Source organism: Odocoileus virginianus, chromosome 25, assembly GCF_023699985.2.
Source record: "Odocoileus virginianus isolate 20LAN1187 ecotype Illinois chromosome 25, Ovbor_1.2, whole genome shotgun sequence".
Taxonomy (NCBI): domain Eukaryota; kingdom Metazoa; phylum Chordata; class Mammalia; order Artiodactyla; family Cervidae; genus Odocoileus; species Odocoileus virginianus.
Window position 1 is genome coordinate 46,849,933 of NC_069698.1, and position 14,495 is coordinate 46,864,427.

Below are 14,495 nucleotides of genomic sequence, written 5' to 3' on the forward strand. Positions count from 1 at the left end.
AAGACTCTTGAGAGTCCCTTGGACTGCAAGGAGATCCACCCAGTCCATCCTAAAGGAGATCAGTCCTGGGTGTTCATTGGAAGGACTGATGCTGAAGCTGAAACTCCAGTATGTTGGCCACCCGAGGCAAAGAGTTGACTCATTTGAAAAGACCCTGATGCTGGGAGGGACTGGGGGCAGGAGGAGAAGGGGACGACAGAGGATGAGATGGCTGGATGGCATCACCGACTCGATGGACATGAGTTTGAGTAAACTCCGGAAGTTGGTGATGGACAGGGAGGCCTGGTGTGCTGCGATTCATGGGGTCCCAAAGAGTCGGACACGACTGAGTGACTGAAGTGAACTAAGGCATTTATACATGACTATATGTATATTATATATAGTAATATATATAACATATGTGATAATGTGTGGGCATATATATGCAATACATATAACATATACTAACTATATAATTATGATATAACACATATCATATAATAATTAGAGAGGCCTTAAAAACCTAGACTTTCTTTTTTTTCAGAAAACTGAAATGTATGAAGTTTGCTTCTATTGTTGCTTCTTTTGTTATCTTAATTTTTGAAACAGTTATAAAATATAGTTTAAACATAGTTTTAAAATGTAGTTTAAACATAGTTTTAAAGATAGTTTCAAATCATAGTTTAAACATATTTTAAAAAGTCACCCTAGTGTTTAAAGCTTCAACATTAGAGTTCAGATAAATGTGTGCACTCTAAGAATCTAGATCTGTTTCCCCTCTTTGCAGTATGGAAACCTCACGTTGAGACAGGTGGTCAGGAGAGCCCCTGGGATCTGGGGAGGGCCTAGACCCACATAGAGCTGTGTTTTCTGCAAGTACAATCTGCATGCTTTGCTGTTCAAGGTACATAAATGAATGGAGACGGAGGCACTGTGTACTCGAACAGAAAGGGCCTGAGATAATAATTGGGGCCTGGAGATAACTTGAGGCTGATTGCTGCTGTGTGAACCATGGATTTCTCCTTAATGAGGTGCTGGCTAAGCAGCCCATTTCAGAAAGCAGACAGAGAACGCTGCGTCTCAAAGGGTGAAAGTGAACCACGTGGGCTTTCGGTTGTGGCTGTGGGCAGAGGATGCCTGGAGTTAGAGGTCAATACCTGGGTTCAGACAGAACCATCACATCACAGTGGATGTCTTGGATGAACAACAGCAAATTTGTCTCCCTGAAGGACAGGGAGGGGTCTTCGGTCTATGCAGAGAGAAGGAAGAAAGGAAAGCTCTTGAAATTTGCATTTTAAATGGAAAGTGAAACCTTGATGTGGTCCTCATGGATACAGGGGCTTATGTGCCTAGTCAAGCTTAATTTCAGGGAAATGAAGAAAGTTCCACACTTGTGATGCCGTGGCTGTAAATGTGAAGCACAAAGACGTTGTGTATCCTCATGTGGTTACTCAGTTCAAACCAATGACAGTAAAGCAGAACCAACACTCCAGAGGGACTTGAGGATGAGGACGTGGTTAACCATTGTGCCCATGTACCTGGTTTACCACCAGCTTCCTCAACCATGGAAATGAGCTTTTAAAGGCTAGGAGACATGGCTAAGCTAACAGTCACCAGAACTGGAAATATTCTCATTTCACTGTGCTTCACACTCTGCCAAACTGCATGCAAAGGACTGCTAGAATAATCTAGAATGCACAGGATGGTGACCTTAACCAGTCATTTTTAAATTAGGCAAGGAGGAGTAATAGGAATCTAAATGAAAGAAAAAATTCACCTGTAACTCACCGTATTCACAAAACAAATGGACTTTCTTTTTCCACCTTAATTCTTTTAGTTCTTATCGATAAGCAAGGATGAAATATAAACATTCTCAATCCAAGGTATGTAAAATCATACACTACTTCCTAAGCAGTTTTCATTTTAAGACCTACATTTTACCATAAGGACTGCATTTAATAGATCCTTCTTTCTTGAGTTTTAACTATGCCTTTCTTAACCATTCCTTCCTGTTGATTTAGTCGATTTACAATCATTTATAAAGGTTCTTACCAATTCGGTAGCTTGTATAAAAAACAGCTTGGAGTTCAAATATATCCTGAATGAAAAGAAACACACACTGCTCAGAATTTAAAAGGTAAATGAATATCGCCCTATAGACTCAAAAGATAGAGCTCTCTGACTAGTCTGTTTTTAGGAAATGAAATACAGTAACATCTTATACAGTATAAACATAGGCAGGTCATCAGAATGCAACTTCTGTTTATGGTTCCCCAAAGTATGCAATCCAACAGTTTAGAGGTTTAAATTTTTATAAAAGAACAGCTTTAAAAGTTGTAATTGAGTCTTCACAATGAAAAAGAATGAAAACATTTGATTTTTACCATCCTTTCCTCAATTTGAATGAGAAAGTATTCTACTGGCCCTGGGAATTAAGTATTGATTTTTAAAAACATATTTAGACCATTTTGTGAAGAAAAGGAACCGTGCAAATGGTTTGCTATGAGCATTCATTCTAAGACATCCATACTTAAAGCCTCTAGCAGAGTATGTCACAATGCTTGAATCAATATTCAAAGCTAAATTTTGTTTAATTAAGTACAAAAAGTATATAATTGCTGAAAACCTAGATAGATGCTAATAGATAGAAGCAGCTAATGTCTGATTTTCTATAAACCCATAGCAGAATTCTAAAGAAGAAATATAATTACCACATTTTATCAATAGCAATTTTTATATAAAGTTTATTTCCTTAATGATTTTTCTGATAGTATATGCTGTTGTATTTATTTTAGTGATACTCTAGAAAACCGGAATTGACAATAGGTTTTCTATTTTCCTTGATGCAATTAGTTATAGACTTTTATGTACTACAGAGTAGGTAGGAACAGTTATAGCAGAAGAGATCCCGATAAGGGTTGAGGGTTTGGTTTGTTTTCTTTTTAATAGATTTTATGCATTTATTTTTTAGAACAGTTTTAGACTTACATTCAGAGAAATTCTTACATACTCCACATCTAGTTTTTCCTATTATTCACAACTTTATACGAGTATGGTGCATTTAAAATTAATGCAACAGTATTGATACACTATTATTAATTACAATAGTATGCATTTTTATCCAATGTCCTTCGTTTTCACCTAATATCCTTTTTTCCTTCCAGGATCTCATTCAGAACATCCAATCACATTTATTTATCACGTCTCCTTAGACTTCTCTTGTGATAATTTCTCAGATTTTGTTTATCATGACCTTGAAAGTGTTGGCAAGTATTGGCCATGTATTTTGTAGAATGCCTTCTATTGCTATTGATCTGACGTTTTTCTCATGTTTAGAGTGGGGATCTGAATTTTGGAGATGAACCCCAGATAAGAAAAGTGCCATTTGCCTTATCACATCAAAGGTAGATACTATCAATATGATGGTAACACTGATCTTGATCACTTGGCTCATTTGTTTCAGAGATATGTCTCTTCTTCATTTTTTATTTTAATCATTTATTTATATCAGTATGAACTCAAGGTCATTTGTTTTATACTTTGGTTATAACCCCATACTACTTTAAAAAATTTTTGCTCAAATTATTCCATTTTTGATCTTGGGAGCCCAGTACTTGATGCCTGTGTGCCTTTAACACACTCCCATCAGTGGGATTTTTGGACCACTTATTTTTCTGGTATTACAAGATACTCCATGACCATCTTGTATATTTTTACTTCAGCCCCAAAACTGTCCATATCTACAAGGATGCCTGGGTACCAGTTCTGTTTATTGCTACCAGAGTGTCATTGTTTACAGGCCTTCTCAGCTGACAGAGCTAAAAAACATAGTATGTGAATACCAACCTGTTTGTGAGTTGAGTTTTAATCAATCAAATACATGTTTCACCCTAATGTAGTTTATAATCTTCAACTTGCTCAGTGAAACAAATAATGCATTTTAATATAGTTTTCATTTTGCGTATTTTAAGAAAAATAAGTGGTAGTGAACTGCCAGTCTCCAAATTGACAGCTGATGACAAGAGTAATAATTAATCACTAGATTTCTATTAAATAAAAATAAATTCTAGTATAAAGTATACATTGGTGAGTTCCTTTGAAACATTATTCAGTCAAAATTTCAGTGTTAATAGGCTTTTATATGTTATTTTATTTTGTGTTTTGTTTTTCCCTGATCAGGATAGCAGTTAACTAGCAATTTATCAAATGAGGTAAGATAGGCAAGTCTTTCAAAGGTATTCAGCCAACTAAGGCACCTAATAATATAGCAAAATAATTTAGAGGTTAAAAGAAAGTGCTTTTACTGCTGTATGGTATTTTTGTGAGATTGTTTTGTGGTTAATAGGAATTTACTCTTAATTTAGTCAATGTTATTGTTTCTTAAGTACACCTTGTAACTAATCTTATCTTGTATTTAATAAATATGTTAACATAACATTGTACAAAATTACATTTTAAAAACCTTTAACTTTTGAAAAAGAACAAAAAAGAGAGTGAAATATCACCCAAGTCACACAGGGATTTTTATTTTTTAGTAGCTTACAAGTTACATAAATACAAAATAGCATATTTTTACCCCTTTACTTTTTCCCCTTCAGGATAAATCTGAGCTTTTCATTTGACTTGCAATTACTAATATTAGAATGTTAATGTAATGAGAGTTTAGGTTTTTCCAGTTTGATATGACAACTTGATCTCAGTGGAAAATCAAGATGAGAAACTTATTTAGTCCATGTAGCTGGTGTACATTCCTTTTTATTTAAATGTTTGCATTTCTCTATGAAAATTTATCACTGAAAACATCAAATACACATTTAAAAAATATATAATTTGAAGTTTAAATATAAAAAGAACTTTAACTTACTACAAATTATATTCTTAGAAAATATATTATAAAACTGATATATTTTTTCCATTTAAAACAATGTTAAAAAAGTAAGCCTAGTAAAACCAAAAACAGGAAAATGGCCCCATATCACATTTTAAGCTAATAAAAATGATATACCTTCAGGATAGTCAATGTGGTTTTTAAAAATGTTTTCTTCATAATACAGAACAACCTAAACATTTAAAATCTATTCTTAAAGCTTTTAAAAAAGACATTCTGAAGTAGGGAGTGGGCAGAATTTGGGTAAGACTGAAGAAGCAGTAGGATGTGTGGTCACATGAGTTTTGATGTATTTACTGACAGTGCAATGGTCTTAATGTCCAGTGTTTCCTTAAATATGTTCTGGGCAGCATGGGTTCAGTAGGACCTTAATGGCTGTGGTTTAAGTAAGGGTCTTCTGATGATTAAACTGTGTGAGACACCATATTAAACAACGACAACAAAACAGAATTACAAACCACCTTTAATATATAAACCTGCCCCGTGAATCTCTAAAGGAGAGCATTTCCCCATGCTTACTTAACCAGACAAATCAATTATTCTTCAGTATGAAACTCCTACCCTGTTCATTAATCAAAAGAAAGATCAAGCTGAGGAGGGGTCTGCGTTAACCCTAACACAAGTCATACGTTTCACATATGATGTCACTTTTCTTCTTTGCAATAAATCCATGAGTTTGTTATTATTATGTATCCTTCTATAACTAACACAATACATTAGTAATTTTCTTGAGGCCAATTAGAAAACAGCAGTTAGAAATACGTCTTCCCTTCCACTTGTAGTTCTCCACCATTCTTTCTTTGAGCTGAAATAATTTCTGGAAAATTTTAACATATGGATAAAATATGTTACATTTTCTATGGATAATTATCTGTGAAACAACAAAAAAGGATTAAGAGGCCATAGGGTAACTAACTCACCGCCACTAGTATCTATCTATCAATCTCCCCTGAAAACCATTTCAATTGCTTGTACAGTCTCATTAAAAATAGTGTGTTGGCTAGATACTAGGCAACAAGATTCCCCTCCAACTAGATTATCTTCCTGAACCCCTTCTTATTAAGAAATTATGGGGAGTCCAATGATAATAACAGCTTTCCTTTTTGATAAATGTCTAAAGTATACTCAAATATAAATCACATTAACTTTGCTTTATGTGGTTATTGCTGAATAACTAACAGCAACAGTTCATTTCTCAGATATTTTGACTTCACCTTAGTTTAAACTGTTGTGTAACTGACACACACAAGTCCATCTATAATACAGCATAATTTAATGGAAGAGGCTTGAAACTTGAGATTGGAATGTCTAGCTCCAAAGCCCAGCATTCCTACTAACTAGCACTGGAACTTAGGCAAAGCCACAAAGTCCTGGTCTTCTCAAAACTGGAGATTAAAAGCCATAAAGGAAAAGTACTGCAAGTCAGGTTTACATAATATAAATATCAGACCTGTAAAATCTACTACACCTGTAAAATCAATATTAAGGAAAAAGGTGATTTATGCAGATAAAATAATAAGGCAAAAGATCTGCTCATTTGCAGAAATACATTCACATTATCCAGAGAATTCCTTTTTATCCTCTATCAGATAGCTTCTCCTCCAGATTTTTCTCTCAGGGTCAGTGAAGTTTTAAAGTCAATGATGAGATCAGCATGCTTTCTCAGGGTGAAATCTACCTCAGGGCCAAATAGATCTTCCTAAACAGAGGCAGGGATTTCTGCTCCAGGTTTGGCAGCATGAATCCACTCTGTCCTCCATGCATTTGAAGGCTTGGACTTATTCCACGTGGACTATGCCATGGATATAATAAACTGACGGCAGAAGATGAATGGAGAATTCTCCAAGAATAATATCTGACATGAAAACATTAAAAGTGTCTTCACTGAAGGCCTTGTGAAAATTTTCCATGGTGACATAGATTGTAAACCATTAGAATATAGGAACCAAGGAGGCAGATGCATTTTGTTCACTGCGGCGTGCCCTGCACGCGTCTGGCTCGCAGGGGTATGTACTTAGTCGCTCAGTTGTGTCTGACTCTTTGCAACCCCACAGACTGTAGCCCACCAGGCTCCTCTGTCCATGGGGATTCTCCAGACAAGAATACTGGAGTGGGTTGTCCAGCCCTCCTCCAGGGGATCTTCCCAATCCAGGGATCAAACCCAGGTCTCCCACACTGCAGGCGGATTCTTTACCCTCTGAGCCACGAGGGAAGCCCAGCTCACAGGGGAGGAAGCACTTAATAAATATTTGTCTGTTGAGTGAAGAATGAATATTAAAATGACAAAATAATTCATTTTTTTGATGGCAGAATAAAGTTGTGAGCTTTTGTACACTTCAGCAAAAATATGAATATGCAGTGTTACTTTGAACTTTGGGGATATTTATGATTAAATATTTAAAAAATAATGCTATAGTCAACTTGAAGGTTGAAATAAAATACATCTGGATCTCTCTTAAGGAGATAAAAACATTTGAACAATAATATTGCCATTTAAATTTCTATTCTATTCACGTATTCCACAGTATTTATGTATACTATATTTAATTACATAATAGTTATACACTGTATTTCTATAGTGGTTTGTTTGCAAATAACAACAAACATAGTTTATTTGATCCTCCCCTGTGAAATAGGAAAAGTAGATATCATTACTACAGTTTCACAGATAAAGAGATACGGGCTCAGAAATATTAAATGTCATAAACATACACCACACTACCTGTTAAGTCCCTGTTTAGAAAGCAAATTTCAATGATAATAATAAAAAGTTCAAAAGGACTTCCCTGGTGGCTCAGTGGTAAAGAATCTGCCTGTCAACGCAGGAGACCTGGGTTTGATCCCTGATCTGGGAAGATCCCACATGATGCAGAGCAATTAATCCCATGCACCACAAACTATTGAGCCTGTGTGGGGAAGCCGAAGAGTCACAACCAGAGAAGCCAGAACAATGAGAAGCCCGCACACTGCAACTGGAGAAAAGCTCATGCAGCAGTGAAGACCCAGCACAGCCAAAAATAAGTAAGTAAAAGAAAAAGTTCATCTAACAAATTTAAAAACTAAAAACAGTTACAAAGCAACTAATAAATCCATAGACTGCTTAAATCCCTTCCCTTATTTATTTTCTGTACTTTTACCAATGACATTTTGAGGTTGCAATTGCTTTAATTTGATTTTTCAGATGCAAACAAAAACCTATGAAATAGAATGTCTTGCTGAGACACATTTCTAGTAAGTCTTAGAGGTGGGACCCAAGCCTGTGCTGTCTGACAGCAACCATGTGTCAGAAAGCCTGATGGCCCAACACTTAACTCTTAAATGCTAAGCTTTAACCACCACCTCTGTGATTGTGTATGTTGAGATGATACATTAAAATATACTATGCAAAAATTTAATCCTGTTACTATCATTATTAGAAATATGATACAGCTTTCCCAGAAATTACATATGCATATAGAATTGTTTTTCTTTATTTTTTGTCCACTACTGGTGGTATGCTGCCATCAACTTAGGTCACCTAGATCCAGGTCTAACTATTGGTTATCTGGCTATCTAATAGAGATGTCTGTGACTGAAGCATGTGTGTGTGATTAACTGCCTGTTGACAAACACTGGGGTATGAGACAGAAAGACAGGAAAAACCCCAGCATGCTCTAGAGAACTCCCTGCCTCCAGCCATTATTTCTCTTCCATGCTGGCTGTTGTGGAATCTCTAAAGTATAGTTAGGAGCAATGCTTAGGACCTCTTTGCCCTATAGAACCTCCTTTATATAAATTGTGCTGCAAGATTGTAAACTTTTCAACAGACATCCACAATATGTATGAAAATCATGCATAATACATACTCAAGACCTCTCTAATTCTTAGGATGCATGAATTTTCTGTTAAATTTTATCCTTTTCATTCACTTTTTTTCTCAATGGTTGAAGTTTAAGCAGACACTCTTGCAAGAAAAGTAGATGTGTAATTAATTCATCCAAGATTCAAGTGCTTTCTCACAGTGCAAAGTGCCAGACATCTATGTTTTACTTGGGGATATTTCGAGCTATTGGAACACTTGTAATACTAATGCAAGTTAATGATCAAGTGTTGCTTTTTGTTGACTGGTTGATTGGTGGGTTGGCTGGTTAGATGATTAGTGGGGTATTGGAAAGGGGAAGGAAAGATAAGAAGTGAAAAAGAATGTGTTTTCACTCTTCTCTTTCCTTTTCTCAACACACACACAGTGGCTCAGTCCCCAGCTCCTTTGATATTTCACACTCACTGTTGGACTTGACTGACACAAGAAACTCACTGGAGAGAGGCAGGTTTCCACTGAGCTAAAGCTAGTTTCCATGGTGCTGAGATGTGCGTTTAAAAGTAAGCATGGTCCTTAGGTGCCTACAGGGTAGTGTTCATGACAGCACAGGTCACAAATGAGCCAGAAGAAGTAAGATGTTTGTCCTGCACATAAACAGCACCGGGCTAGCTATTTTACTTTATGCATTTTGGTTCCCATTTAGAAAAAGAAAATCTCATTATCGTGTAGCATATATTTTAAGGTTGGTGAATCACGTTGGGTTGTTTTAACTCTGAAAACTAATTTAAATGGATGAGTGTGATTGCTTGGAGCTTAAATAAATAATCAGATCTGTGAATAGATATGTCCTAAAACATACTTTCACATCCCCCCCTGAAATTCCTTTAGATTTGGGTGATATAAGAGAGGAAAGTTCTATGTTAAGTTTATTGTACAGGAAGGGGGACTGTTAGCTGGCATACCTTATTCTAGTGTGTCTAAATTTGTCTTTTTTAAGATATATAAAATATATGCAAAACACCAATTAAGTTAATGAACACTGGAAATTGTAACACACTCATTGTTTACGCTGCGTTGTTCACAGGAGTGAACAACTCCAGAGTGTGTAGGGTTGATTTCATCCCCCCTCAAAAAATAAATAAAAGAGGGGAAAAAAAAGATTAAAAAATTTAAGATTAAAACATAACTAACTTGAAGAATATTTTAGCTATGAGTGGTACTTTTTGTAGAGGAATCCTATGAGACTTCTTAAATGAACAGTCTAAATCATCCATTAAAATGTGCATTATCATATTTTAGAGAAAGATACCTGTGGTAAAAGTTAGTATTTGAGATCTTTTCTGTCCTTGAAAAGCAGATTCCATGTGCCTAAAGAAAATACATTTCAAAACAGTAAACTTCCTTTTTTTTTTTTTTAAATTTTCAATGGGGATATTCAGTGAGAGGAACTAGGTTCTGACTCTTTGAAAAGAGATGCGTTCATTGCAGGTCAGAATTAATAAAGTTATTGAACAATTTCAGCCACTTTAGTGGCATTATGAGAGAGTCCCCTGGATGGTTCCATGCACGTTCCGTCAGTTCCTGGAAAGGGTATAAGTTAGAAGTCCTCTGAGGTGAAGACCTCAGCGGGAAACTGGAAAAGCTGGGAGCCCCGCGTGGTGTCAAGACTTCACCTGTGGCTCTCTGCTTTCAGCGGGTCTTTAAGAAGCCCAGTGGGCTGGGGGGAGGAGGTGGGGAAGGACTAACTGGGAATTAAAGGAATAGTAATTGGGTTTAGTCTGCCAAGGAGAGCATTAAAGTAGTCACAGGGCTTTTTCAACCCAAAAAGCCGCTCAGAAATCGCTCCGTGCCTTCACAGAGCAGACCTTGGTGGCGGGTACTGTGTGTTTAGGTCCCTGAGTCCACACACTAGCAAAGATCGTTCTCTCCCCGCCTGTGATTATCTCACCCTCCGCAGGCTGCCCCCGGGGGCCCTATCCTCAGCCTTCCAGTCTCCTTTTATCCCCCTTGAGATGGAAGTCCAGAGTCTTCCAGCGAGTCACCCTGACGGGTCTGGATCGTGCACACTGGCAGGCAAATGGGGCAAACTGGGGAGCCGGTGGGAAACTTAGGGGCCGGCTCGCGGCGCTAACTCGACGGTCCTCCTGACTCCTTGAACCCTCAGTCAGAAGTCAGATCCCAACTCCGCCCCACTCGAACGGAACCCTCCAGGCTTGGCGACTCCTCGAGCAAGAACCCAACTTAAGTAAGGAAACTTGCAGGATCGGGGTGAGCAGACTCAGGGAAGTCCCCGCATTCCTGCTGGTCCCCAGGTCGACTCGTGAGATCTGGGCATCCCGCGGGTACCCAGAGACTCGGTTGCCAGGACCCCCCGGGCGTGCATCTGGACAGCGCGATGCCCATCGAGGCGCAGAGGAGAAGCGCATCTCGGGGCTCAAACCAACCGGTTGCAGCCTACACACTCAGAGTAGCGAGCCGGTCCAGGCGAACCTGGATCGCTGGCTCTCTTGCCCGCGTTCCCGGAGCCCGGATTAAAAAAAGAGAGAGAGAAACCTGCCAACTGTACCTCGCGGGGAAGCCCGGTACCGGCCAGGAAGGAAGCTGTGACGCGGCTTCTTCTTTCCCGGAGTCTCGGGTGGGCAATGACCTCCACCAGCCCCCAGCTCCTGCCCCCCGGACCGACGCGCGCTCCCTCGCCCCGGGACCCCGCGGCGCCCGCGCTGGCCGCGGGGAGACACCGTGTCCCCGGAGCGGGCCACCTGGAGCGCTCCCCCGCCCCGCGGGGTCCACTCACCGATCCGGAGTACTTGCGGGGCGGTCTGCGGGAGGACGGAGCCGAGGAAATAGAGAAGCGTCCAGCCGGCGTCCCTGGTCCTCAGCCTGGGCTGGGCGAGGAGTGTGCGGCGCTCCATCTTCTTGGCTTCTTAATTCATGCCGAGACTCAGCCGCCGCCGCTCGCCCTGGAGATGCTGCCCGCTGGGCTCGGGTCCCTGCCTCATCCTCCCTGGGATGCTAACGCAGTGGTACCCAGCGCGCTCCCCTGGCGGAAAGAGCTCGAGGGAACCGGCGTGGGATGGCGGAGCCGGCGGGCGACGCTGGGCTCGCTCTGGGCTACTGGCTTCTGCCGCTAGCCCATCACCGTTCCTCGTCCTCCTCCTCCATGGGCCGCGGGTCTCGGAGAAGCCGAGCGCAACCGCTCCCGGAGCCGAGAGACCAGCCGGGGAAAGTTGCTGCCCCAATTCGCCGGAACGTCTCCCTCATTCGTCCTCGGGTCAGATGAGAAAGTGGGGTGGCGGCAGGGATGGGGGGCAGGTGGAGAGTGCCACGAGACCAAGCGGGGTTGGGGGGGGGGGGTGGGAGGAGAAAGAAGACGGAGGAAGAAGGGGAGAGGGCACGGGGTGAGTTGGTGCAGGGGCTCTCAGCAGGAGGAGCTCCAGCAGGTTAACTGGGATCCGAGCCACGCTGTGGCTTCTCGGTTCTCGCCGCCCGCCTCCCCGCGCTCGCCCCACCCTTTATTTACTGCCCGCCCCAATACACCCATCCAGACACCCCGACGCGCGCACACGCACGCACATTCTCCCTCGCCCTCAACTTTGCGCCCTAAGGCTAGAAAGTGTATTGAGGATTGCCTCCTGAAGGCAGAACATTTAACTTGATGATCAGAGCAGAGGCAACCTCTGCTCTGGGCCGCGAGTGGCCGAGGAGCCCTCCTTGGAAATGTCCCCCGGCTCCTGTGAGAGGGTCTCCGAGAGGAGGTTCTTCCCCATCACTTGATGGAAAAGCGCCATCTCGGGCGCCAGCATTTCGGGGAATAGAAGAGCTCTTATTTTAACTCTGGCAAAGAGGACGGAAAGCAGGAGGAGGAAGAGAAGGAGAGAAATGAAACCTTCGGCGAAGATTAAAGTGGCTTCTCTCCTATTCAGACCCCAGATAATCTCTTGTAAATTGCTTCTGTTTACATGTGCGGAACTGGGAAAGGCAGCTTCCAGAGCGGTTCCTTGTCTTGGTTTTCTTTCGACTGGCACGTTTGAATGCTGGAAGAGAGGCTATTTTAGCACTGTAGGTTTGGAGACTATTTCTCTGTGGAAGGACAAGGACGCTTCCCTGGGGAAATCATCAGCATTTGATTATTTTGGCTTAATTTCCTTTGAGCTTTGTGGAGGAATGTTCTATAAAAATGTTGGCTAGCTTTGCATTAACCTTCATAGACAATTTTTTTTCCCCCCTCAAAGTATGGATTTTGGAGAACTAACCTAAACTGAGTTAATTCATCTGAACAACATGTCCACAGTTTATAGACCTACTATAGGAAAGGATTACAAAAGAAACCTAACATAACTTCAGCTGCATTCATTCACTTTTATATGTAGTGCCAGGCACTATATATATATACATATACATGCATATATATATACATACACATACATATATATATATATATATATATATATATATATATAAAGAGAGAGAGAGACTATATATGTGTGTGTATGTCTTTGTGTGTGTAAATTTGCTCAGTTGTGTCCAACTCTTTGTGACCCCATGGACTGTAGCCTGTCAGGCTCTTATGTCCATAGGATTTCCCAGGCAAGAATCCTGGAGTGGGCAGCCATTTCCTTCTCCAGGGGATCTTCAGGACCCAGGGATCGAACCCGTGTGTCTTATGTCTCCTGTACTGGCAGGTGGGTTCTTTACCACTGCACCACCTGGGAAGCCCACATGTGTCTTAGTCGCTCAGTCCTGTATAACTCTTTGCCACCCCATGAACCATAGGCTGCCAGTCTCCTCTGTCCATGGAATTCTCCAGGCAAGAATACTGGAGTGGGTTGCCATTCCCTTCTCCAAGGGATCTTCCCAACCCAGGGACTGAACCTAGGTCTCCTGCATTGCAGCGGATTCTTTACCATCTGAGCCACCACGGAAACCCATAGATATAGATTAGATATAGATACAGGGTTTCCCTGGTGGCTCAGTGGATAAAGAGTCTGTCTGCAATGTAGGAGAGCCATGTTTGATCCCTGGGTTGGGAAGATCCCTGGAGAAGGAAATGGCAACCCACTCCAGTATTCTTGTCTGGAGAATCCCATGGACAGAGGAGCCCAGTGGACTACAGTCCATGGGGTCACAAAGAGTTGGACACGACTGTGTGACTAACACTTTCACTTTCATAGATAAAGAGAGAGAGATAGATTATAGATATAGATATGAGTCTTTTTTTACTGAAGACCCATCCTCCAAGAGAGGTTATAGCCCCACTGCTGGAAGCTCATCAGTTCATACTTCAAATAGTGTGTCTGGTTCTGATACTTCTGTAAGAGAGTTGATAAAATGGAACATATCCACAGATAAGAAGATGGGTGGATCTGGATTTAAGAATGCATTTTATGCATAGATCAATGAAACCAAGAAAAATTAGGAGCATATGAATCTTATCTTCAGAAATTTGAAGAGCTAAAAGATCTTAGTCATAATATTAGGCAAAGAGAAAAATAAGAAAAATGAGAATATTGGATGGAGATTGTACACTACTAAATTTCACTTATTTAGGTGAGGAACATTTCTAAGTCTGGAAAGTGTCAGCAATGATAGGACCTACTTCAGAAGAGAGACAAACTCCCTTTAATTTATTCATTCATTGGTTCATTCAGTGCATATTTGAGTACCTACTGTGTGGGAGGTGTTGTGCCAAGTCCTGGAGACAGTGGAAATATGGTTTCTGCCATAATGAAACTCATAGGTGTTAAAGAAGTGTGATGCATTTCACAAAATGGTACTCTGGGCATGAGGAAAAGAGAAATATAACCTCTTGAGGAATTTGGGAAGAACTTG

At 40.6% G+C, this 14,495-nt stretch overlaps 1 protein-coding gene across 7 annotated transcripts in view; it reads right to left on the minus strand.

Moving 5' to 3' along the window:
- GRIK1 (glutamate ionotropic receptor kainate type subunit 1) overlaps positions 1-12,823 on the minus strand; it is a 445,118-nt gene extending 432,295 nt beyond the window's left edge. Inside the window, exon 1 of one of the 7 annotated variants that reach the window (XM_070455128.1) lies at positions 11,461-12,815. In XM_070455128.1, coding sequence (XP_070311229.1) covers positions 11,461-11,578 — 118 coding nt within the window. In that variant the 5' untranslated portion in view covers positions 11,579-12,815. Of the gene's footprint in view, positions 1-11,460 lie in introns of all 7 variants that reach the window. The other 6 variants (XM_070455129.1, XM_070455130.1, XM_070455132.1 and 3 more) reach the window with 6 other exon arrangements.
- Between the last annotated feature and the right edge of the window lie 1,672 nt (positions 12,824-14,495).